This window comes from Phascolarctos cinereus, unplaced genomic scaffold, assembly GCF_003287225.1.
Source record: "Phascolarctos cinereus isolate Bilbo 61053 unplaced genomic scaffold, phaCin_HiC Scaffold_726;HRSCAF=1367, whole genome shotgun sequence".
NCBI lineage: Eukaryota > Metazoa > Chordata > Mammalia > Diprotodontia > Phascolarctidae > Phascolarctos > Phascolarctos cinereus.
The window spans coordinates 255,907,963-255,934,911 of NW_027556098.1; the positions used below are offsets into that span (position 1 = coordinate 255,907,963).

Genomic DNA, 26,949 nt, shown 5'->3' on the forward strand with positions numbered 1-26,949 from the left:
AAAAGACTGAACAATATTAAATGACAGAGACAAGATGGTATTAATGGAAAATTCACTGCAGTGGGTCCCTGCCCTGCCCAAGCAACACTTGTTGGTTGTTTTTTGGGCCCTCCTGGCTCAGAGTGAATGTAAATAACTTTCTCTTTTGTCCATCAACTTTGAGGGTCTTCCCTTCTCAGTTTGACTTTTTTCTTTTTTTTTTTTTTTAAAGGGGCTGATCCTTGACTCACTTCTTAAAGAGGCCTATTCACTGAATGGGCATTGTCTCACTCAACCTGAGAACTTGAAAAGACCTTAGTTTAAAAAGGCCAAGGTCTCCCACTGCATCCTGGGCCATCTTCACTCATCCTGATCCATATTTGGCCTCTTGACCCAGAAGGACCTCGAGGAGAAAGTTAGGCGGGTGACTTTGCACAGCCCTCTCTCTCTGGTATCAATTCATTTGCAAGTCATGTCATAATCTCCCTGATGTCACAGTCCTATTCAAGAACAAAGGACAAACCACACACACAGGTGTGGGAAGAGGGGACTGATGGGAAGGCTTGTTTTTTTTTTTTTTTACCTTTTATGCTCTGTTCTGAAGGTCACTGAGGCTTGAGAGATGAAAACTAACAATGTAATAATAGCACCAAAAAGTATGGGCTTTACCTATCGACTCAGGCCTTTAACTGGGTAAGGCTGTAACACTCAGGCACAGGATATTAATTTGTCTTATTCTGAACATTCCTTTTGAAATTCCACCTTATCAATAACGTATCCAGGAAACCAGCAATCTTTATACTTTAATTCGTAAAGACAAACAAAACAGCTCCTGCAACAGGAAAAATGAAGTGCAGTCTAGCTGAACCTCAGTGAGGAAAGCTGGAGATCCATTCGATTTCCAGGTTTCCCAGAAACATAAGCCTACTAGGAATACATACCAAAGCCTCCAGAATTCACAAATAGATACCACCAGAAAATCTACACAGCTGCCCCAGGTGAACATACATGTGGTACAGCAGAAGAGAATGAATAAAGGGTTGAGGGACATTCTGCCATATTGAAAAGAGATAGACAGACTGACAGACAGGTAGGCAGATAGGAAGGCAAGCAAACAGACAGCCAGTAAAGAAGACAGACTGACAGAGAAACAGTAAGATAGAAGGACAAGAAGAAAGACAGACAGGCAGCAAGACAGATAAACAAGCAGAAAAGGACAGGAAGGCAGACAGTAAGACAGATTGCAGACGGGTAGGCAAACAGAAGCTGGCAGCAGATTATAAAACAGACAGGCAGACAGTAATACAGACGTTAAGACAGGGAGACAGACAGGGAGACAGGCAGGCAGACCGACCTCGGGAATGTGTGTATATGGGTGTGGGGCTGGGGGTAGAAACTCAACTTTCCGAAGCTTTGGCAAAGTTCACAGCCAAACCCCATGTCCTCAGGCCCACCCATCCTAGCCCATGGCCAAGCACCAAAGTAAGCATCTGGCCCCCACTGCTTGCCCTGGCTCTGTTTCCCAGCCTCTTCTCATCATCCTTCCTGCTTTCCTTCCCTAGCTCGGGCGGAAGGTCGGGATCTAAGCGCCGCCAGAGCTGCTCCCCACCCCCGCCCGCTGCGCAGAGGCCAGCGGAGTCCGCAGTAGCCGCAGCGGGGCGGGCGGGCGGCCGCAGGAGCTGCATTGGGAGCTGCTGCAGCCCAGCCGGCAGCGGCACGAGCCCATGGCCAGGAGTCCGGCCCAGCAGCCGCAGCCGCAGCCGCAACCCCAGCAGCAAGGGCCACGGCAGCTTTCCTCTTCCAGCCCCTGCTTGCCATCCGGGCCGCTGGCCGACCCTGATCCGGAGCAAGATGCCGAACACCTCGGGCCTGGACAAAGCTCTGAAAATGTCTCTGCGGAGGAAATCGAAGATTCATTCGTCAGCGGGTAGGGCAGGAATATAGTGGTGGTCCGTAGTAGCGGACGGGGGGGGGGGCAACGGGGGGCGGGGAGACGATTGCAACGCCTTATTGGGAGGGGAGGAGAGGAGGGATGAGAAGGAAGGACCAGCAGGCAGGGCCGAGCCAGGGGAGGGGGCTGCACCAGAGGAATACACACGGCCAGCCAGCCGGGAAGGGTGGGCGGGACTGGGCCTCTAGTTCCAGGCTGTTATCTGACACACCCTTGCCCCTCCCCTGGACTTTTAGGTTCACGGGCGTTTGCTCTCTCCACAAAGCAAGCCAAAGGGCCAGAGTGTGTTTAAGAGATATCCTTGTCTCCCTTTACCCGGGAAGCACAAGATAACAGCTGCTGTCTCTTTAATGTTGGGGGGTAGTGACTAGGGAAACGAGCCCGGTTAGAACCAGTCGAATTGCCTATACCTCCCAGGCTGGACAAAGACGGAGCGGGGAAGGGGGGGGTAGCAAAAAGGGGAGGGGGTTGTGTGTGTGTATATGTGCCCACTCTTTAAAATTCAGTGCGGTGTTTTGCTGGCGGAGACAGAAGCGCGCCCAGGTTCCTAAAGTCAGGGTGGGCATTGCTGGAATCGGCGTGTAGAGCCCCGTGTCCTCCTGAGCCTGCATGTGGAGGCTATAGCTTCTCCTAGGTTTTGTTTGATTTTGTACACTGTCTTGCTGCAGGAGAGAAAGGGAAAGACAGCCAGAGGGTTGAAAATGTTTATGGGCAGATCCAGTTATCTGAAAAAAAATCACAAAAAACAGTCCCTTAAACAGAATACACCTACTCAACCCCCAAATTTGGAAGGACAGCCAAAACACATACCAAGCACTATGTCTTCATAATGTACACATTGTAAATATGTGTAACTTCTGGTGATTTAAGATATTATGTTATAATGGAAAAAACACTGGACTTGAAGTCAAAACCTGAGGAATTTTGGCTCAGATATAATAGCAATGCGACCTTGAGTAAGTCAATTGATCTTTTCTAGCCTCAGTTTCTTTATCTATAATGGTATGTGTATGGCCTACCTTGAAGGAAGGTGCTTTGTATATGGTCCAGAAGTGAGTGACTTACTTATTGTTATGTATGTTGTTATTTACAATCATAATCTAGAGATAATACATTAGTCTCCTAAATTTAGCACTCCTAATCTAATACATCTCTGTAAGCATGTAGTTTGCTTTTACTTTATTAGTTATTTAGAAGTTCCTTCCTTGGTGTCCTATGTGGTTAAGCATAATGGGTTGCCCTGCTTCCTGTGACCTTGGATAATCTCAGTTTTACTGTGATGAAAATCGAAATGTGACCTTTACTCAGTGACTTTCACATATTGCTAAGAATTTCCTGAAGGCTTGTTAAGAGACTTGATCAGAGGAAGGCACTTTGTTTACATTTGGAGGTTGTTATTTCAGGCTTTTTATAGAGAAGAGAGACATCTAAATATAATTTGACTTTCATACTTCAGGTATTGAATATCACTAATGTGAACTGCCCTCTACTGATACTACCACTAAGGATGTTTGTCTCAGCCATCAAAGCCTGCAAATCTAGAAGTCCCTTTAATATTTAATAAACCATTTGAGATTCAGACTTTTCCAGTGTTCATAATTTACATTTTTTTTAATTTAGTGGGAAAAGTAAGACAATAGCATTTTTAAAAACCAGATACATTTGAAAATAATGGTGGCACTTGAGGGCTTCTCTCAAATAATCATGATAAACAGAAAATATTATGGAATATGGAATCATAGAATATGGAACCATCAAAGCTGGGTACCTCTGGCTCTTTATGTTCCTTAAAAATAAGGTTTATTTTTATACTATAAATAACAGGTTATTTTATATTTTTAGTATAATATCACTCTAGGCATTACTTAATAAAGGCACAACTTGGTTAACTTGTTTTCAGTTAACTTGCTATTTACTCTTGTGGAAACTGATTGTATGATTTTATTAGTAGGCACTGACAGTTCTATGCATTATAGTGGTTTAGATCAATAGTACAAACTGCTTTCTAAAAGCAGCTGTACTTCCATGACTTGGGCAGCTCATTGCTTGAACAAATGCCCTTATATGGAATGTTTATTTAGAGAAGGTAACAATAGTGTAAGTTCAGCTACCTCATCTGAAACAGGAGGGATGTTTCTATTGGAAAATAAAAAACACATTACAGACTAGAGATAGCTGCAAAATTATGTACTGGGTTGCATGATTATATAGTTCTCTGATACATATGTCTATATGTAGGTATATGTATAGCCATAAGAGAGTGCTGTGGGTAGTAATTAGTCAGTCCACCTCTCAGTCAAGACCCTAAGGGCACTAACCCACTGGTTCATCCCTGAATTATATCTTCACAGCTAAGGTCTGATATTCATTTAGGGATGTGTGTGTGCGCGTGCGTGCGTGTGTGTGTGTGTGTGTGTGTGTGTTGTGTGTGTCCATCAATGAAATCTCTCAACTTGTACTCTCACATGTTTAGCCAATGCCTTTCTCCCTCACAGCCATCCATTAAAAGTCTCTGCACAAAGAATCATTACATAGTCTAATTGGATTAAGTAAAACAGCAATTAAAAAGGTAAATGCATTACCGACATCAATATATTCCGACATTCCATTTAATCCCTGGTCCAGCCCTATAAAGAGTTGTTGACTGCATACCCAACTTCACCCCAGCCATAGTCTCCCCAGCCAAGGTCTGGGTCACAGAAGTACAGGAATCAGTATCTCATCTCCCAGCTGCAGCCCAGGATATAAGACAATAGTCCATACTCACAATAGGCATGGAGGTGTGAAGTCTGAAAGGCCCTTTACACTATTACTGAGGACAGAGTTTAGGCTACTGGTCTCAGAGCCCTGCCATTCCCCCCCCCCCCCCCCCCCCCCCCCCCCCCGCCAATGTGAGCGTCTTGAGAACAGGGGCAGTGTGCAGTGTTGCCTTTCTTTATATCCCCAGTACTTAGCATAGTGGCTGGCATGAAGTAAGCATTTACTAAATACTTGTTTACCGATTGGCCAAAGGGCTAGTTGCTCTCAGCCCTTCTCAGGTTCCAGAAAGAGTTTCTATTGCATTGGACCTCTCCAGTGCTTGTCTTTCTCACTTCTTGAAAGCTCTTAGTGCTTACCAAGAATTTGGGTTGGGGATAGAAAGCTATGCCTGGAATCAGGAAGATCTGAGTTTGAATTTTGCCTTAGGCCCTTATGAGCTATACAACTCTGGGTTTCTTAACCTGTGTTTATTTGTAAAATGGGAATAGTAACAGCACCTACTTCACAGAGTTGTTTTGAGGATCAAAGGAGATAATTATGGAAAGTGCTTTGCTATGTAAATGTTAGCAAAATCATCATCATCATCATCATCATCATCATCATCATCATCATCATCAAAGCCCCATTTTCCCTGAGAAGGGTGAAAGATTAGGTCTTACAGACACCTGAGCTCTGGGGCAGAGAGCTCAGCATGTCTGTTGTCATTTCTCTCCTCTCTCTGTGTTCAAAAGTCTGGGTGGAGGATTTGGAATCCAACAGTACATGTTAAGGACTCCACCAATCACCTTGCCCCTCTGTCCTGCTTCAGTTGCAGAATGTACTTACTACTTATAAGAAATTGCTCTTCTCAGAAAGCATTAACCTTGCAGATATTTTTCCATTTAATTTCAGTGGGGGAGTGAGGGGAGTAATATAATCAAGGAGGCATGGAAAAATTATTAATGATAGGATTGATAAAGGAAATCTTCAGGGAGGAACTTGAAAGGGGTTTCATCTCTTATTTACTATTCTATTCCTCATAGCTACTGCTCTTTCTACAAAAATAGACAGATAACTGCCTCCTTTTTTATATCACAGAGGCCATCTGACATAGACTCTCAGAATTGGAAGGGACCTTTGAAGTGGTTTAGTCCAACTAGATGAGTCTCTTAACCAGCTTCCCTAGCTTAGTTTCTATCTCCAACCCATCCTTCACACTGCAGACCTTACTGATTTTCCAAGAGTAACTCTGACCATGCTGTCCCAGTGCTCAGAATCCTTCCATGTTTGTCTATTGAATACAGTCTAAATTCCATATAGAATATTGAGCCCTCTACAATCTGGTTGGAGCCTATATATATTCTACACTCCACTGAAATGGAAATATATCCCCTGAACTTTGCCTTTGTGCCTTTCCTCTTATATTTACTGTGCCTGCATTCTCCCCCCCCCCATATCTCTACTTTCTGAAATTCTACTCATTTATCAAGGCCTAAGTTCAAAGGCTGATAGAGTCTGTAAAGCAGGGATTCTTAACCTGGGGTTCATAGAACCCAAAAACATCCTTGGATAGCTTTCAGAGGGTCTGTGACCTTGGACAGGGGGAAAAAAATCCATCTTTTTTTTTTTTAATTAACCTTTGGTTGCCTTTTAATCCTTTGTATTTTAAGCATTTAAAAACATTCTGAGAAAGGGTCCTCAGCTTCATCAGATTGTAGAAAAGATCCATGAAACAAAAAAATTTAACAATCCCTGCTATAAAGGGAGCTTAGAGGTCACCTAGTCCAACTCTCTCATTATATAAATAAAGAGACTGAGGCCCAGAAAGATTAAGTGATTTTCCCAAGGTCACAAAGGTAGTAAGCATTAGAGGCAGGATTTGAACCCAGATCCCAACCTAATTCCAGAGTCAGTGTTCTTTCGACTCTTCCTGTTACATAAGGTATTTCCTAATCCTTCTAGCTGTAAATGTTATCTGCATTCTCTGAATTCTCAGAGTACCTGTTTAATGTAGTTGTAATTTTTCTGTATTACAGTTTTATATATATATAGTTATATAGATATATATGTATAGATCTATACATATAGATATATATGTACATATATATCTATACATATAATTATATTACAGATATATATGTATAGATCTACACATATAATTATATTCTATCTTATTTCTCCTATTGGATTACAAATTCTTTGGGGACAAGTATCATATATGCTTCATCATTAATAAATATTTGTTAATAGATCAAAAAAAGTCTTTAGTTCTTAGGCAGAAGGAAACTATTCTAAATGGAATGGGAAGTATAAATAGAGGTATGTAACTTCTGTATTAAGGTTTAGCTTACCGTGACTTAATTGTTGATATGGCAGTCAAGACCCAGATATTTTGGGTGAAGAGCACAATCAGTGAGTTTTTATTAAGTGCTTACTATGTACCTGGCATGGGGCATCTAGGTGGTACAGTGGATACAGTACCAGGCCTGGAGTCAGGAAGACCTGAGTTCAAATCCAGACTTAAACACTTACTAGCTATGTGACCCTGGGCATATTACTTCACCCTGTTTGCCTTAGTTTCCTCATCTGTAAAATGAGCTGGAGAAGGAAATGGCAAACCATTCCAGTATCTTTGCCAAGAAAACCCCAAATGGGGTCAAAAAGAGTTGGATACAACTGAACAACAACAAATGTACCAGGCACTGGGGGTGCAATGATTAAAAACAATGAAACAATCCCTGCTTTCAAAGAGCTTATATTCTACCAAAGTTAGAGGGAAGGGAGGCCAACAAGCACTTAAATAAGTATATTCTGAATAAATACAAAATAAATGCTCCCAACATGCAAATGGAACTGTGATCTCATTGATTTGGGAAGCCCTCCAATAATGTAAATCATAACCCATCCAACCCTGCTTATTTTATATGACTCTCATCCATGTCCTCTTCAAAGTTCACTACAGAGGACCCACCCAATATGCTGGGAACTTTCCTCATTTTCTCCCAACATTTAGAGAAGGGTTAGAGCTCTCTGACCATCCACCTGTCATTCCTTTCTCGTACCATGTGGCTACACCATCTTCTCTTTCTGTCAATCAATCCCTTGATGAAATCCTCTACTCTTGTTCTTCTTTGGAGTTTCTTATTGGTTGTATGTTGCAACTTCCTCACACCAACCATGTGTCTTTCTATTGTCCTCTGATGCTCATAATTAGTTCTTCAGAGGCAGTGGTGTTCCATGTGTCACTGTTATATAGAAACATTGGTAAAATGTTTCTACTGAAAAGATGGGCCTTTGAGATTATGGGAAACTTTGGGTCAGTAAAAGTGAATTTTCTAATACCTGAAAGCCATCCAGCTATATCTTCTCCTTTTCAACTCTTGGCCCAGCTTATTGTACATCTATACTGTCTGTTTCCAAGAAGAATATTGTTGGAAAGTCCAGGTATCTATTCAAGGGCATGTTGAAATCTGGGCGATATGGATTCTTCATCCACTTGGTCTTTCTGGTGTGAATAGACAGGCCTTTGAGTGATTAAAGAGCTCTTCCAGAAGGCTCTGCATTGTCTTGGGACTTGGTGAAATTAACCCAATGTCATCCACAAACAGGAGCTGTAAGACTTCATCATTCTATAGGGAATCCCACTTAGGCCTGGATTTCCTCTATTGGAAATACTTTTGGTGTTTCCCTGTTTTAATCTTCTATTATCAAAGGGTAATCAAACAGAAAGATTATTTCTGCTATTACATCTTCTAAATAGTACTAAATGATCTTGATGTGGCTGGGAGAAAACTTTTTATAATAAAAGAGGCTGAAAGAAAGGTAATGTTTTATTCTAAAGAGTTGTGTTTGTTGTTTTGTTAATCAAGAAACAGAAAAATAAGATCTTCTGTCTTTTAAATCTTTCCATCAATTGTCGGAACAATCAATCAAGAAGTATTTACTAAGTGCATATTATGTGCCAGGCACTGGGCTAGGTGCTGGGAATGTAAGTACAAAGAAAGAAATAATTCCTATTCCCAAGGAGACATGTTCTGATAGGGGACACAAGTAACATACATAAATACATACAGCATAAATATAAAGTGATAAGTACAAATATACTCAAAATAGTTAAAAGATAGTTTGGGAAGGAGGGTAACAGCTGTTGTGGGGATCAGGAAAGGCTTAATGCAGAGGGATGATGCTTCCATTTCGTTTTAAAAGAAAACAAGAGACTTCCTTTGTGAAGCAGAGATAAAGAGTAGGTGCAATCCAAGCATGTGGGATGGCCAGTGGTAAAGATGTGGGCCATTGTTGAATATTACTTGTGAAAGCCTACTTGTCCTCTGTGTATACCCTTACCCCGTATGCCCTCAATTCCTGTATAAATTATCCTCATAAAGATTTCATGTTAATGGGAGAGTAGGCATACAAGTCAGTAGATGTTTTCTTATTCACCTTTTTGGGGTATCAACAAAATTCAAGAATTTTTGTATGCCTTTAATTTCTTTCCCTCCTTCAGATATCTTGTACATTGGTTACATAATATCTTCATAGTTATTATCATTACATCGTGGAGGTGATATGTTTATTAAAAATACATATAAAGTAGTTAAAAATAAGATAGAGGGAAAAGCTATTAACACTTAGGGCAAACAGGAAAGACTTCATACTTGCGCTGTGTCTTCAAAGAAGTGGGGGACTCAGTGAAAAGGCAGTGAATTCCAAGCATGACTGATGGCCAATGAAAAGACAGGGAAACTGGGGATAGAGTAACATCTGTGAGAAACAGAGGGAAGTTCAAGTTTGGTTAGACAGTAGAGTGTGAGAAGGGGAGTAATGCATAATGAGGAAGGAAAGTTAATTTGGATCTAAGTTGTAAGGTACTTTGAAGCCAAAGGAGATTATATTCATCTTAGAGGCAAGGGGAGCTACTGAAATTTATGGAGTATGGGAGTGATATTTTTGGAACTGTGCTTAAGGAAAATTATTTTGGTAGCTTTGTAGAGGATGGATTGGAAAGAAGAGAGTTTTAAAGCTGGGAGACCAAGCTGGGAGAAAGTCCTTGCAATAGTCCACATCAGAGGTAGAGAAGCCTGAACTAAAGTGGTTGCTGTGTGAGTAGTGGATAAAGGTCAGATGCAAGAGATGGTGTGTAAGTAGAAATTAACTACTCTTCCACCCTACCTCAGCTACACCCAAAATAATTATACCCTTGATCTTGCCATCAGTCACAAGTATTCCACTTCCATGTTTATGAACTCTGAAATTCTTTTATCTGATTCCAATCTGTTATCATTCTATCTTTGCCTTGCAACCCCATATCTTGTTTTTCATCCTCTCCCTGACCTCCAATCCCTCTGTTCCTCAGTTCCTTCCCTGGCCATCACAGCCCTCTTGGTGATTTCTCTTTGAGATTACTTCCAATTTACCCTGTATATATCTTGTTTGTACATAATTGCTCATATGTTGTCTCCCGTTTTATGCTGTGAGCCCCTTGAGAGCAGGGACTCTTTTCTTTTTTTCCTTTTTTTTAAAAGCTTTTATTTGAATCTTCAGGGGTTAGCATAATGTCTGGCACAAGCCAGGTACTTAGTGAATGCTTATTGTCTTAACAACTTTAAATGACAAGATTTGGCAATAGATTAGACATGTAGGGGAAGGAGAGTGAAGAGTCAATAATAATGCTAAGGTTATGAACCTGGGAGACTAGAAGAATGCTGGTATCTTTGACAGAAATAGTGAAGTTTGAAAGAGGGAGAGGTTCAGTGGGAAAGATAATGAAGTCTTTCTTGATCATGTTGAGTTTTGAGAAATCTCTAGAACATTAATTTTGAAATATCAGTTGGCGATATGGGACTGGACCTCAGAAGGAGACTGGATCTGCATATATGAACCTGTGAGTTATCTGCATTGAAATAAAAATTAACCTCCATAAGTGCTGATGAGGTCATCAAGGAAGAACATATAGAAAAATGAGAGCCCAGGACAGAGCCTTAGGGAACCCACAGTTAGGGAATGTAATAGCAAAGGAAATTAAGAAGGAGTAACTAGACAAGTAGGAGGAGAACCAGAGAGAACAGCACAATGAAAACCTAGAGAGGAAAGAGTATCTAGGAGAAGAGGATGATCATAGTATCAAATGTAGCAAATAGGTAAAAAAAATATGAAGACTGAGAGTTTCAATCTTGATATTCTGTCAGATTTGACAATTAGATCATTGGCTACTTGAAGAGAGTAGTTTCAATTGACTAATGAAATTGGAAGCCAGATTGCAAAGGTTTGAGGAGTGAGTGCAAAGGGGAGCAGAGGTAATAAGAGTAAAAGCTTTTTTTTTTTTCTGGGAGTTTGGCTGAGGAAAGGAGGAGAGATATAGAGCAATAAGTTGAAGGAATGGTATGGTCTAGTGAAGATTTTTTTAAGGATAGAAAGACTGGAGCATATTTGAGCATCAGAAAAAGAATCAGTAGATGTAGAAGAAAAGAGAGACTTTAAAAGAGAGAGAAAGGGAAAGACGCTGGAGAAGACAGGAGGGGACGGGACCAAGGACACCTATAAAGAAATTATCCTTGGCAAGGAAAAAGGTTTTCCTTATCAGGGACTGGAGAAAAGGAGGAAGCAGGGGAGTAGGGATGATGTCAAAGAGTTTTGAAATGAAGGCAAGGGGAGTAGAGGGACCTTATGGTGAATAGCCTTAATTTCTTCAGTGAAGTAAGAAATGAGATCTTACTTGATAGGGTGAATGAAAGTCCTTTAAAAATACCAGGTGATTTTTGGAATTATACAATGTTAGAGTTGGGAGGGCTTTAAAAGACCACCCTGTGATTATATGGATAAGAAAAATAAAGTCTAGAAAGTTCAATTAATTTTCTCAAGGTCTCATTTGGTAGAAGAGTCAAAGCTAGAACCCAGATCTTTTGCTTCCTAGACCATTGTCTTTCTTCATATTTAACATAAATTGACTAGCCCATTTAATTGGTATTTATGTCCTTCCCTGGGAAGGGAGAAAGTGGGTCTTATTCTCCATTCCTCTAATTTTTATGTCATCCTTCTTGATGGTACTAAGATATTAATTGACTGACTGATGATGACCTCTGTCATATATTCACCTTGAACAAGTTGCTTTATGTATCTATCATAGGCAATGGTTTAGAAGTATTTTCAGCATGGAGGCTGGATGAGATATGAAAGCATTAAATTATTGTTAATATCATTTTCAGAATATTTTAAAAGTCTTATGCTTTCCCACTATTATTCTAATGATTTTATCACTAAAGATTTACCCTGGACAACAGCAATTACAAAGGAATTGAATTGAAATCCCTAATTATTTCAAAATTTCCTTTGTCTTGGTCTTTATATGAAGAGATTTGACTAGAGGAAGAACTTTATGGAATTTACATTCATTCATCCATTAACAAATATATATTAAGCACCTACTACATGCAAGCAGTATGCTATGGTAGGTGCTCTGTAAAGAACACAGAAAAATGCAATTCAGATCATCTTTCATTCTAGTTAGACAATTTTAGGAAATAACAAATGTAGATTTGTAAGCTTCATGAGGAAATGACTGTCTTATCTAAACTTTGCATCTCCCTTAGCAATTGGCACAGCCTTTTGTACACAGTAAATAGTGGATAAATGTTTGTTTAGTTGAACAAAAGAGCCAGCCAAAGAGCTGGAGGTTTCAAAAGTTTATCAACTAGTATTTTGTCTTTTTCTTTCCTTTCTTTTCCTTTTCTTCTCCCTTCCTCCTTTCCTTCTTTTCCTCCCTCTCTCTTTCCTTCCCTTCCTGTCTCCCTCCCTTCCTCCCTCCCTCCCTCCCTTCCTTCCTTCCTTCCTTCCTTCCTTCCTTCCTTCCTTCCTTCCTTCCTTCCTTCCTTCCTTCCTTCCTTCCTTCCTTCCTTCCTTCCTTCCTTCCTTCCTTCCTTCCTTCCTTCCTTCCTCTTTTCTTCCTTTCCTTCTTCTCCAAGACTGGAAGCCCAGCAATCTCATTGCTGCTCAATATGGAAGTTTTGACCTGCTCCATTCCTGACCTGATCCAGCTTGCTTCTCTTTAGTCAGTCTGATAGCCCCCATACCTTTAGGGTCTGCTGGATTTAGTGTAGACACTTGACTGGTTTTAGCCCAGTGCAGTTTAGAACTCCCAAGCTCAAACAATCCACCAGCCTCAGCCTCCCCAATAGCAGGGATTACAGGGGTGAGTCACCACTCCTTACTGTCACCTTGTATTAAAGGACTTCCAGCCTAAGTGCTTACCACCTTCTATTTTGAAGGTGGTTAATAATCATTCTGGCTAATGGCTTTGTTTATTTAATTATTGATTTATTTTGCTTTAGGGACATGTCTTTTATCTTAAACCTTCCCCTCACTAAGGTGCTTGTCTAGACAAATGCATTAGATTAAAATTATTCTCAAAGAAGCTTCCAATCATTTCTGGGAGGATATGGAACCATCAAAGCTGGGTCTCTACCTTTCCTTCCTAGATCTTTATGTTCACTGAAAATAAACAATGGTCAATACCACGCTTAGGTACAAGATGTTATTTACATCCATCTAGGCCAGTGAAAGTACACAGAACAAATGTTAACAACCATTAAGATGGGTTAAAAATAAAAGTGAGCTCACTCCTTTCCATTGTGGTTTTTCTCCATAAGCATCAGAAGCAACCACAGAAATAGGGCAAATGGCACAATATGAAGAGAAGAGGTCCCTTGTCAGGGTGTCTAGCAGCAGCAGCAGGATGGACCAAAATAATAGCCATAGTCATTCTGATAGCTAGTCTGAACAGTCTGCTTCCCTACATTAAGGACTGCTAAGCAGGACTACCCAGCCACACATCAGTCCCTGTCCCTGGCTGCGTAGGAATTTCTCTGCAAGTATGGAAGTCTCCTTTTGGTGGTTTCTCTGAGTTTGTGTTTTCCAATATCAGTTTATACATTTTTATTTTCCTCTCACTTCTTATCTCTCACTACTAATCAGGGATGACATTATATTGCCTACTAGAACACTGGATATTAAATGGACTGATGGGACATGGAGTGTTGATCAAAGCTATTGTGAAGGAAGACCTCTACAGGAGTGCCTTGGGACTGTCTTTGGTCCTGTTCTCTGGTCACTGATTGGGATAGAAGCAAACAAGGCGTGCTAAGTATTGCAAATGACATAAAGCTTGGAGAGATAACTAATATATTGGATGGCAGAACTGGCAGGCTAGAACAATGGGCTGAAGTTAAGGTGCAATTCAATAGGGATGAGGGGCAGTATGGAAATGGATTCAGAGTTGGCTTCATAGTCAGAAAATGTTGAGAGCTTCTGCCCCAATGGGTGGAACTAATGCCAGTGGGTTAATGATACTGATAAATAGATTTTTGACTTAGCGTAATACAAGGGGAAAAAAAACAACAAAATTCCTTAACAATTAGAGCTGCCAAAAATATAGTGGCTTGATTGAAGGGGTAATGAGTTCTTTATTCTTGAAGGTCTTTAAATAAAGGTCAGATGAGCTCTTGTCAAGAATGTTGTAGACAAGATTCTTCATGATTGGAATAAGGATTGGACTAGATGGTCCCTTGAGTTCCTTCCATTCTGAGAGTCTGTGTTTTTGATTATGGAATTTTGAGCCATCAGTGAACATATCTCATTGATATCTCTTGCCATACTCTTATTGACTTCAGTAGTTGTTTTGAAGAAAGAACAGCAATTAATTTGTAATTTAAATTACAAATTAATTGTAAATTTAAATTTACAAAAAGTAAATAAGTAATTTAATATGCTAATTAATTTATTTCATGATATGTGATGTGTAATATATTTCACATACGCTATATTTAGAGGTAGAGATTACTGAGATTCTGGGGATCCTTAGGGGAGAGGGAGAAAGGAAGAAATATTTATTAAGTATTTACTATGTAGCGTGTAGTAGACAGTTTATGAATATTATCTTCATTGATCCTATACTAGTATATCCAAAATAACGAGGAATTAACAGGTTAAATTTTGAGTGAGCAGCTCAGACACTTTTTTTTCTCTTAAGTTCTTTTTTTTTTTAAGAGATGTCACATCAACATCTTGTACTGAGGACCCCAGGACAGAAGCCATAATGAGCCTTTAAGTGTTATTACTGATTCTAATTATATGGAAAACTAGGGTGATCAAACTACTATCCAGGGTGCTATATAGTAAGATGCTTCTCCCTGGTACTAAAGGAAACAATGATATTCTAGAAGAGTTAATTCACCTTCAAAAAGGACAGCAGTGTACAACTCTTTCTGAGAGTAGTTTATTTCCCTTCGCTGTCCACAGGATCAGATATTTTTATAAGCCCAGATATTTTTAGCCACATGATTATCTTCATTCAAGACTCTTTCTCTTGGTCTTCCTTTGAGTCTTCTTTACTCTTGCATGACGATGAAATTTCACCTCGAATTTAAGCTACTGCCCTTCTACTGAATGTTGATAGCCCTAATGGGATTGGCACTCAATGATGCCTACCCAACAAACTGAAGAGCCGTTCCTCTGATTCCCTGATTAGTTTCCACACAGTAACTGGCTGGTCTGTTAAATTAACCCGATCAAGCTTCAAAGTCTCAATTTCAGCTGTTCTGTGGTATCAGTTATCCCACCATGCCACTCCCCAAAGTGGTATCATCTCCAGCATCAGTTTTCTCTTTCCTCCTGACTCACCTACCAAGTATTGCTAGAGAATGTCAGAGTTATGATGAGTAGGTCATTTCAACCCAAACTGGGCCTTTACTGTAGCTCAGAAATCTTTTCGTTGGTCCATTTACTTCCCATCAAATTCTCTACTGACTCTATTTCAAGTATTTCCTTTATTCCTCATCATCAAGCCCCTAATCCAATCCATGCCTCCCTCAGTCTCAGCAAATGACTTTGCCTTCCACTTTAGGCTCAGATTAAGACTTACTATTAACTTCACAACCATCTCCCCATTCTTCTTGTCAACATTTTTCTTCTTGTCTCAGAATTTTTCTTCACCCATCCTTTCCTCGTGTCTCAGAAGAGGTGTCTTATGTCTTTCTTAAGGCCAACTCTTCATCTAAGTCAGTTGAGAATGAGATGCACAATCCATTTTTCTCATGTCTCCTCCAAGACTTTGGTTAATCAATTATCTCATTTCTCTCATGCATCTCTCTTCCCCAACTGATTTCTTTCCCTTTACCTACAAATATGCTCAGATCTGTCCTTTCCCATGATACTTTCTCTTATCCTGATACATCTTCAGGTTACTGTCCTATCTTTCTCTTCCACATTACTGCTAATCTTGAAAGAGGGTTCTATGTTCAATATCTATTTCCTTACCATACAGTTTCCTCCTCTGTATCTGACTTCAGTTTCTACTTCTCTACAGAAAATATTCTATCAGATCTCGCCAATGATTGCTTCTTCTCAATCTTTTTGAGGGTCATCTTTCATTTCCTATGCACTGATCATGGGTATCCCCTAAAATTTTGTTCTGGGGCCTCTTTTCTCTACTTCACTGCCTCCTCTTCCTTGCTGACCTCAGTGATAGCTCCAAATTCTCCCTCTTTCCTAATTTCTCATAGCCCTTTGAAGCCTTGTAATAATAATAATAATGACAACTGACATTTATCTAAGTACAAAGCATAGGCTTTGCAAAGCACTTGGCATATGGCATCTCCATTTTGTTTGCTCTCTCTTTCTAAATTAGAGTGCTTGAAAATAGGCACTCTATCTAATACCACCTAGCTGCTGTGTGTAAGGTACATAATGAGTTAATGATATAGAACTTAGGTGAATTCTGTAGTAAATACTGTTGGAGAGGATGTTTTTGCCTTTCTTATTTCACACTTAGCATGGTGCCTGACACATAGTAAGGGACTTAAAAATGCCTATTGATTGATCTAAGATCTAAGGTTGACCTTCCTCATACTGAATGTGAGTGTTACAGTGAGTCTGCAATTCATCTATAGCACAATTTAGCTCTTTGAACCTTTGACTAAAACAACTTATATCAACACCATAGAAGTCAAGGGATCAGCGGAGACACAGAGAACATCTACAGAATTCATTATACCAGCAAATTTTAAACTGCTTTTAATGAGGGCATTGAGCACATGAAGCAAAACATAGGTACAACATCTGGTAAAAACGGAGTGGCCCATATATTATCAGCTCTACAAAGTGAGTAGACATCTTAGCAACAATTTTCTTTTCCAAGAGGCCAGACATTAATTAGATTTGACCTATTCTTTTAAACAACATATTTCAGAAATTCCTCTTAGTCTATATTTACTCCATAATTTATTACTTGCTCAAATAAGCCTCCCAGCGGAAATGCAGGCAATAAAGAGCATATGTGAGTATAGAAAAGGGCCAAATGGAATGTTAAATGGAGAAATGGCCACCATCTCTTCAGGCCATTGGCAATGGATGAATGAAAAAAGAAACATTTATTAAGTTTTTACTGTGTGCCAAGCACAATGCTAAGTGCTGGGGATACAGATGGAAGAGTGAGATGACCCCTGCTCTCAAGGAATTCACATTCTAAATGGGGATGACAACCCATAGAGAAGGGTTAAGCTGCTGTGTAGGTGGAAGGGATGGATGGTCCCAAGATCCTAAGCTGCAAGGAGTCTTGTAAAGCCTTTGGGCCCTCCTGGAAACAGTCACCATAAGAAGCATTCCACCTACCCCTAAACCTTCCTTCCAATTCTCTCTTCTCATTTTTCTTCCTGGCTGCGTGCCAGGAAAAGAGAACCCAGAGGCCCTGTTCCACTCCAACCCTCAGACCCACTTTTTACCTCCCAATGATGGTGAGCTAGGCTGCCTCCAGCTGTTCAGTTCCACCCTACCACCCTCAGTCCCCTCAAGGGATAGTAATATGACTGAGTGCTTGACAGAGAACAAAGATAGCTTTTGGTTGGAAGTCACTCTGTGCTAACATTTGATCGTTCGCTATTCAGAGTTAGTAAGAATTTCTAACTGCAGGTTTCCATTGATGATATGATTCTGTAGAGGTAACAGTGGTATAGTGAATAAAGAGCTGGCCTCAGATCCAGGAAGACCTGAGATCAAGTCCTACCTCAACACATACTATGTGTATGACCCAGAGGTTAAGTTATTTAGCCTCTCTGTGCATTAGTCTCCAAGACTAGATGTTACAAAGAAGGTATTGATCTGCACTGGTAAAAAGAAGTTTCTGAATCTGGTCTCAGACCAAACACTTGACACTGACTAGCTGTGTGACCCTGGGCAAGTCACTTAACCACAATTGCCTGAAAAAAAAAAGAAGTTTCCTTCTTCTAGAGTTCCCTATATCAATAAATTCACAAATTCAGTCTTTTCCTCTACTATGACCATATAAAGATTTGGAGGGCAATAACTCTATCTGTTCTAAAACATTAGTGACAGCATGGTAGGCCAGCCTGGTACATCAGGCTAAGCAATGTCCTAGGGGATGGAATTTAGCCTACAATACATTTGAATCTTCAAAATAAAGAGATTTTCATAGTCTTATTTATGCCCATGTGAATTAATAGTCCACAGACCTACTATGACTTTTTCTGCTGGGTCTATCTCTCCAGGATCTTTTGCCCAGTGCTTGACCACGTTATTTGGAAAAATGGTGTGTCATCTGGCTTAGATGGTGTCTTCTGACCACTGCCTAGCGGCATGGGCACACTAGATATGGCTGTCAGTACCAGCATCACTAAGTTGACCTTGAGAGAATGGCTATGCAGATATAATGAACATGATGATGTTATTGTGTCAGTACCATCACAAAACCTCATTCTACCCTAAGGAGACTGGTGGTGAAAGTTCATTGCCTTCTATTGATATAGATTTGGCACGAAACTGGAGTGGTTTTGGTATATGTGGTAAGTACAAACTGATCTTAAATAAGGGCTAAACCAGATATGATCCTTTGATGAGAAAAAAAATCTTTTAATGAACCCTATCTACAAGGTACTGAAATAATTGGAAGATGTGTTTCATAATTATTAGCATTATTATTATAGTGATAGCTAGCATTTATATTACACTTTAAGGTCTGCTTCTCTCTTAGTTGCAGAGCTGGTTAATGAATCAATAAACTCCTTCCAAAGGCTACCTTTATAGAAGGCTCAAAATGTTCCAACTAACTTTATTTTCAATCAGTTGCTTTGCTTGGTTTCAACTCCACTGGATATGCTGTGGTAGTCCCTCTCCCTTTTCAGTTTCTTCTCATGTATTGTCTCTCTCACCCCCCACCATTAAATTGTAAGCTCCTTGGGGGCAGGGACTGTCCTTTTTCTTATTTGTATCTCCAGTGTTTAGCACAATGCCTGACATATAGGCATTTAATAAATAGTAGGCACTCAATAAATATTTTTTGACTATTGGCAAAGTGTTTTACAGATATTATCTCATTTTATCCTCAGAACAGCTCTGGGAAATAGGTGCTATTGTTATTTACATTTTATAGATGAGCAAATGAGGTAGACTGAGGTAATAAGCTAATAATTGTCTGAGGCCAGATGTAAATTTAGGTCTTTCTGACATCAGATCTGGGCCTCAGGCATACTATCCAGTGACCTTTGAAAGGTTATGGAGAATTGTAAACATATTTTAGGGTAAATAAAGGATAAATGTATTGATTTTCATAAAAGGGAAGAGAATGGACTTTGCAAATTATAGGCTAGGCAGCTTAACTTCAATTCCTGGCAAAAATTCTTGAAGACATTATTGAAGAGATGGTTAGTGAACATCAGGAAAAGGAAATGGTGATCACCAAGAGGAAGTATGTCTTTATAAAGAAAAAGTCATGGCAGACTAACCTTATATTAACCAAGTTTATAGACTGGTAGATCAGGGGAAAGGAATACTAGATATAGTTTATCTAGGTTTTTTGCAAAACATTTGACAGAATTTCTCATGCCATTCTTTTGAACAAGATGGAGAAATGTGCATTAGTTAGACTCAGAGAACAGTGCAATGAAGAATATTTAGAATTTGTTTGGCTGAACCCAATGAGAGGGCCCCTTAATGGTTTAATGTCAACTTTCCAGCCTCATTATACATTACTCCCTTTCCTGCATTCCTCCACTTTCCTTTTCAGCCAAACTAACCTCACATGTGGGGCCAATGTGTCTAGATAATAGTTTGCCTGAAAAAGATCTGGGAGTTTTTAATGTATTACAAGTAAAGGTCTGTAACCAAGAAAGCTACTGCAATTTAGGTTGCATTGGAAGACATGGTGCCTGGGATTGGAGATGTGGTAGTCTCTTCATACTTTATTTTGGAGGAATCAAACCACCTCTGGAATCCCGTTTTCCATTCTGTATTTTACACTTTAGATATGACACTAAGCTAAAAAGCATTGAGAGGATATTAATAAAGATGGTGAAGTGGCTAAAGCTCATGCCATATGATGATCTTTTTGAAGGAACTGTATTTGTTTAGCCTGAAAAAGAGATTTACTAGGGATATGATAGCTATCTTCAAATATTTGCAGGGTTTTCACCTGGAAGGGGGTCATTAGATTTATTCCACCTGGTTGTAGGGGGCAAAGCTCTGAACAATTGAGAAGAGGTAGAGGTATTGTGAAAGAGTAAAAGTAAGTTTGTGGTGAGGCAACTGGGGTTAAGTGACTTGCCCAGAGTCACACAGCTAGGAAGAATTATGGGTGTGAGGCCAGATTTGAACTCAGGTCCTCCTGATGCCAGGGCCAGTGCTCTATCCATTGTGCCACCTAGTAGCCCCCTAAAAGTAAGTTTTGATGGGCAGAAAATATTCCAAAGTATTAGAAGCATCCCAAAATGGAATGGACTGTTGGAGGAGGTAATATGTTTCCCCTTTACTGGAAGTCTTCTCGAAGAAGGAGGATTACAAGTTGTCAAGTATATTATATCAGTAGGGGGCAGCTAGGTGTTACAGTGGATAGAGCACCAGGCCATGAGTCTGGCCTCAGACACTTCTTAGCTGTGTGACCTTGAGCAAGTCACTTAACCCTGTTTGCCTCAGTTTCTTCATCTGTAAAGTGAGCTGGAGAAGGAAATGGCAAACTACTACAGTAACTTTGCTGAAGAAACCCCCAATGGGGTCACAAAGGGTCAGACACAGCTGAAAATAATTGAACTGAAAGGACCTGTTAGAGCTTATTCTTTTCCGCTTAATCCTTGGGAACCCTGACACTGAAAACATTCATAATGCTCCAGTGTCACATGGCTGCCAAAGCACTATATAAATATTAATTGAAATCGTTATGAATTCTCTCATTCTCATTTTGATAGCATGCAGATAGAAATATTTCTGGGACAAGTTGCTACATTGCTATTATTCTTTCCACATGGGGTAGAATAACTGCTAACATACCATATTATAAGGTATATCCTATGGGCTCCCAAGAACATCCTCAATACAACTCTGATAGCATATAGGATGATAGGAACAATAGGTATTTCATTCTGTTCCCATATAGTTTTGATTTCTTCCAAAGATTTTCATTCCCTGTAGGTTAGAGATTATGAGAGCTTCATATAATCTGGTATAGCTACTAAAAACATTGCTCTTCAGTTTTTATAGATCAATGTAATGTTCAGATGATTATGGAAAAATGTTTTTGTCTGTGATCATGGTCCAGTTCCAGTGCAGTTTATTAGTTGAGTTCTTCAGGATATTTTGAAGTCTGCATGCATACTATGGTAATTTGTTATCTCTCTAAGTCCATTAAATATAGTGAGCTTCTGATGGATATATAATTCTATTCATTGGTCAGGTCTTGCTAAATATTTAGTAGGTGCTAAATTTTTGTAGCCTGCACTAATGAAATGTATAGTTTCTACCATTTACTTTAATAGTATTCATTGATCACCAAGTCTGAGCTTCTTAAGAGTAATCCTTCATAATTTCTGATATCAATGACCTGGTCCTGAATTGGCATAATAAACTCTTTTGTTTCCAAGAAAAAAATTCCATGTGACTTGGCTACTGGTCTCATGCTTATGTTACTATTATTATAAATGAGTGTTCAAGGAAGACTAGCACCTCTGGGGTGAGGACTTGCCCAGTCCTTTTCAGGACTGTTCAGCAACCATTGGTGTCCATCTGGTACTCAACTGTCATCTTTGTGGCTCCAAAAAGCTATAGCATGTGCAGTAGCCACTCCAGTAAACCATCTCTGCAAATGGGCTAACCGAGGTTGAGTATGCCTCAAATCCATCAGTGAGTTAACAGAGTCGCTATCTCAAGCATGTAAACACTTCCCTCAGTGGAATGGGCAGATGAGAACAATTTGTTCCAATAGCTATGAAAGCAGCTGAAGCAGGTGTTGTGGAGTGCTTAGAACTTGGTCGGACATTGAAGATGCCAAGGTCATCCACTGCATCCAAGGTTATTGCCAGTATTCCTGACTTATGTCTTAATACTGGACTTTTATGACTCTGGAAGAGAAAATGAGACTGAAGACTTTGTGCAACCTGCCTCACTTAAATCCAATTCACCCACTAGTCAAGACATTACCCTGTGATGTCATTGGTCCTCTTCAAAAATGAAAGACAAAACAACAATTGTTATCTCATTCTTCTCATATTTCTTGATGGAGTTCAGATGGAAATGATCCCAGGACAAATCACTATCCTGTTATTGTTATTTTATATTTAATGTTCTTTGGACTGTTTTTATTCTTTTGGGTATTATGTATGAAGAAGGAGGGAGGTGGTAGTTTTGCTGGGCCTTTCACTGGTCAGAATACATGTGAAATATTATTTATGGGGAGGATGGGGAATAGGAGGGAACAAGTATTCGTTAAGAGCCTACAATGTATCAGGCACTACGCTAAGTGCTTCACAAATATGATCTCATTTGATCCTCACAACAGCTTTAGAGGTAGGTACTATTATTCTTTCCATTTCGCAGTTGAAGAAACTGAGGCAGGCAGAGGTTAAGTGACTTGCTCAGCATTACACAGCTAGTGAGTATCTGGGGCTAGATTTGGGCTCAGGTCTTCCTGACTTCAATGTACCACCTAGCTCTCCTTTGTACTCTGCTGCTTTATGGGTTTATAACAAATGAAAAATAATTAACAAATCACAATAGCTCAGATCTCCCAATTAGAAAAATCCTTAACCTTCAAGCAGAGGTTTGGTTCTCTGCCCTAATTTAAATCATCTTTATCCTTGTCTTTACTAGATAGGTATTGTTCAGGTAAGAGGAGACCTTTTGTTAGAACTTTGTTCTATCCTTGAAGAGATAGGTAAAAGCAGGAGGTTCAGCCCTAACTTTGTTCTCTGAAATATCTGTGGGAGGGGGCTGATAGCCCTCCTCTCCTTTCTCCTTTTTCCTGTTGTCCCCTTGCCACTGAATCTTTCCAGCTCATCTCGTTGTTGGACACGCCGAACTCCACAGCCACTCTGTTTTTCGTAGACTGTGTGTGTGTCTCTTTAAGAACACAGAAGTTGTGTAACTCAGTTCTAGCTTCTGGTTCAAAGATTACATTGGACCTAAATCACTCTTCCGGCTGAGAGGGGAATGCTTATCCCTCTGAACCATAAATCCTTAGATTTCAGTCAGTTCTCAAACTCATATTGCTGGAATATAGATTGACCAGAGGGACATGAAGCTGCCTTCAATTATTTGAATCATTGTCAAATAGAAGAGTCATCAGACTTGCTCCGCTTGGCCTTTCAAGTCAGAATTGTAGGGAGACAGTAGCAGGGAGATAGATTTTGGCATAACATGAGGAGGAATTTCCCAAACAAAGCTTTCTAAAAATGGAGTGGACTGCCTTGAGAGTGAGCTTCCCATCACTGGAGGTCATCAGGTGAAAGTTGGATGACCATTGTTCAGGGATATAGAGGAGATGCCTCAGATGGTGATTGCAGCAGATGACTTTAAGAGTTCCTAATTCTCTGACTAGCCAAAGTGTTTAATGGCTCTCCAAGCTGACCATCAGTATGAGTGAATTTCTGGTGTTGCTTAGTTTTGGGTATGAATGGGTTACAATGTCTAGAACTTTTTAAGAATTATGTATGTTCAAATAGTGAAATATTACTTTTCTAATTTTATTCACGTTCACCAAATGGATCTTCTGTGCAACAGCTTTCTTAAAGGCTCCATCTTAGATGTGCTTTTATAATGAATATCTCAATCAACATAGAGGAGGAAAGGGAGTGCAATTTAGTACATGGGCTTTGGAGTCAGAAAACTGGGATTCAAATCTTTTTTCTGCCATAAATTAATTACCTGTATAACTTTGGGCAGCTCACCTTAACTCTCTCAGCCTCATTTGCTTTATTTCTAAAATGTAAAGGTTACTGAAGTTAATGTAAAGGTAATGTAAATGTTATTAGGGGTAATATCACCTCCATCTTTACAGCGCCTGTTTTAGGTTCCAGAATGAGATGAAAGCAGGGTGAAGAGGACAGTAACTAACTTCGTTTGTCAGGAGTAGAGGTGGGAGCACCAAGAGCTGAATATATTCAAGTGGAAAAAGGGCAGTTGGTTATAAGTCTTAAAGCAGAAAAGAGAACCAAAGGTGCAATCAATATATCATCATGCATTTATTAGGCACCTACTATATGCCAGGCACTTACAGACATAAGTGAAACAATACTTGTCCTCAAGTTGGTTGTAGAAAAAACAAATTCAATTCCTCTTCCACATATAAGTCCTTCAGAAATGTGAAGAAAGTGATCACGTCCCCTGGAAGTCTTTTCTTCCCTTCTATTACATATAGAGAAAGATGGTAAGATTATGCAAAGAGAATGAAGACGGCACATGACCAATGGCTACCACGGAGGACAACCACAAGTTGAAAATACAGGTGTAGACCAAGGAGAAAAGATCCAGAGAGGACATTTTGAGTCTCACAGAGATAAGATATTGCCTCAAACCAAAAAGTAAGAAGACACGTTTGACTACTGAGGTAATAAGAGCTTTGGACTTCTAGTGAAGGGAAACATTATAATTCGTAGACACTAAAGGAATAACTTTTGGTACTATATTTACAACTAGCCAGTGGTCAGAGTTGGGAAGAATTGATGGGGAGGCTGGAAGCAGAAAGGATAAACTGGGAGCTGTTGACTTTATATCAGTGTAGACATGAGATGATTAACACAGTGCCTGGCACATGGCAGGTCCTTAATATATGTTTGTTGATTGATTGATTTGAAGTTAATACATGGAACAGAACAATGGTATTGTTATAAAGGGGTAGCTATCTAGGCAGTTAGGTGGTGCGTGGATAAAGTACCAGGCCCAAAGTCAAGAATACTCACCTTCCTAAGTTCAAATGTGGCCTCAGACATTTACTAGCTGTGTGACCTTGGGCAATCAATTAACCCTGTTTGTCTCAGTCTCCTCATCTGTAAAATGGACTGGAGAAGGAAATAGCAAACCATTCCAGTATCAAGAAGAGCCCAGATGGGGTCATGAAGAGTCAGACACAACTGAACAACAATAGCAATGGAGAGGCAGTGGGATCCAAGAAATAATGAGAAAGAAACTGTAAGACTTAGCATTAAATTGTATGTGAGCACTAGAGGAGAGAAACAGGAAATAATCTCAAAGTTATGACTTTAGGAAGATGGTGGTGCCATCAGTGCTAAGTGGGAAGTTGGGAATAAGTCAGTAAGAGTTTGCTGAACAAGAGAAAGAGCTTTGATTTAGAGATATAATAAAACTTCATTCTTTTAGACACTAACTGATTTAAAATTTGTATCATTGGGCCTAAAGTTTAACTCTGTTCTATGTGAAAAAAGTGTGTGTGGGGGGTTGCATTTTAAGCTAGCAAATCAGATGTACACTATTGCTGTAAGAGTATTTAAAACACTCAAAAGACTGTTTTCAAGCACTTGGGAATACAAATTTTTCTACATTCACAAATACAATTGATAACTAACTACAAGGATTCATAGTTATTTGTCTCCTCCCCATCCCACTCTTTTTAGCCTAGTCCTAGTTACTGCATATATTTCTTTTAAAATAATTTATAATTCAGACTTTTCATTCATTGATTCAGATTAGTCTTACCCTAATTAGCTCAAACCAGTGAGATTTGCCTCTTTATTCATTTTCTTATACTCTTCCACTTTGAGGGTTTAGGCATGCTGCTTATCCTCTTTTGCCTGCTTTTAGTGGAGGCTAAATTATACTTTGCCACTTCCATCAGATCCCAGACAGGGCCAGGGAAAGGGGAAGAAGGAGAAACAAACATCACTTAATTTTATTTCTTATTGGTAACTCTGACAAAATGTTTGTTAGGGAAATCAGTTTTAATTCTTAGTTTAAAAAGTGGTTTGGGGATTATTTTCCAATTTGAATGATATTCCATCTTCTGTTTCTTATCACAATCTACTCACAATTATCCACATAAATTATAAAGTGTCAGAGGCTCTTTCTTCCTATGCCAATTTAAGAAACTCCCCCCCACCCGCCCTGAATTGTTTCCCTCTAAAGACTGAACAGATACACATTTCTGTAAAATGCCACTTGTTCGAAGCCCCTTGGAAGTTCTAAACAACTCTCGACATCAAAGGAAAACAAATGTAATACAAAAAGAATTAATATCCTTGACTTTTGAAATTCAGCCAAAAGTTATATAGTTGATTAGTACAGTTGCCTTAAATCATTTTCTGGGAGGCTGACCAAGAAAAGAATTAAAAATAAAAATAGAACTTTTATTGTGGCAATAATCAATCTAAAGATATGAAACCACAGATAAGCAAATTCCCTACAGGACAGCCTTAGAGATCTTTATTTTGGTATCTTTTAGGCAAACCACACCTTGGAGTATTTTTAAAGAAGTTCAGCAATGTAAAGCAGTGAACAGTATATTACCAAAAGCAGTAAGCCAGAGTGTATGTTTGGTGAATAAGCATTAAACTAGGAAGCCAAGATTAGAGAGGGCATTGGTGTAAATATCATTTAAGCACCCTTGCATCTTAGGGAGTCCATGGAAGGAGCAGGCCCAACTCTGAGGGACATCTATTAATTTTGCATTCATTAAGTATAAAGGAGTCTTTTCAAATTGGTTTGCTTAATTTGAGGGCCTATAATTAAAATTTATGCCAGTAGGTAGAAACAAAGGAGAAAAGGTACTTTTAAACAAAATTATAATGTATATTCTGGTGATATGATATAATGTGGATCACTAGCACATATTAAGTGCTAACTATGTGTCAGGCATGGTGCTAAGGCCTGGGGGATTCAAAGAAAAACAAAAACAGGATCCCTGACTTCAAGGAGCTCGCATTCTAATAGGACAAGACAACATGTAAATAACTATATGTATACACACACACACACACACACACACACACACACACGCCCCT

The 26,949-nt window shown here is 39.5% G+C and overlaps 1 protein-coding gene across 1 annotated transcript in view; it reads left to right on the plus strand.

The window, feature by feature from the left end:
- The first annotated feature begins 1,567 nt into the window (after positions 1-1,567).
- Positions 1,568-26,949, plus strand: part of ATP8A2 (ATPase phospholipid transporting 8A2) — a 756,382-nt gene continuing 731,000 nt past the window's right edge. Inside the window, exon 1 of the mRNA XM_020997141.2 lies at positions 1,568-1,906. Within this exon, the coding sequence (XP_020852800.2) occupies positions 1,831-1,906 (76 nt within the window). The 5' untranslated portion in view covers positions 1,568-1,830. The remainder of the gene's footprint in view (positions 1,907-26,949) is intronic.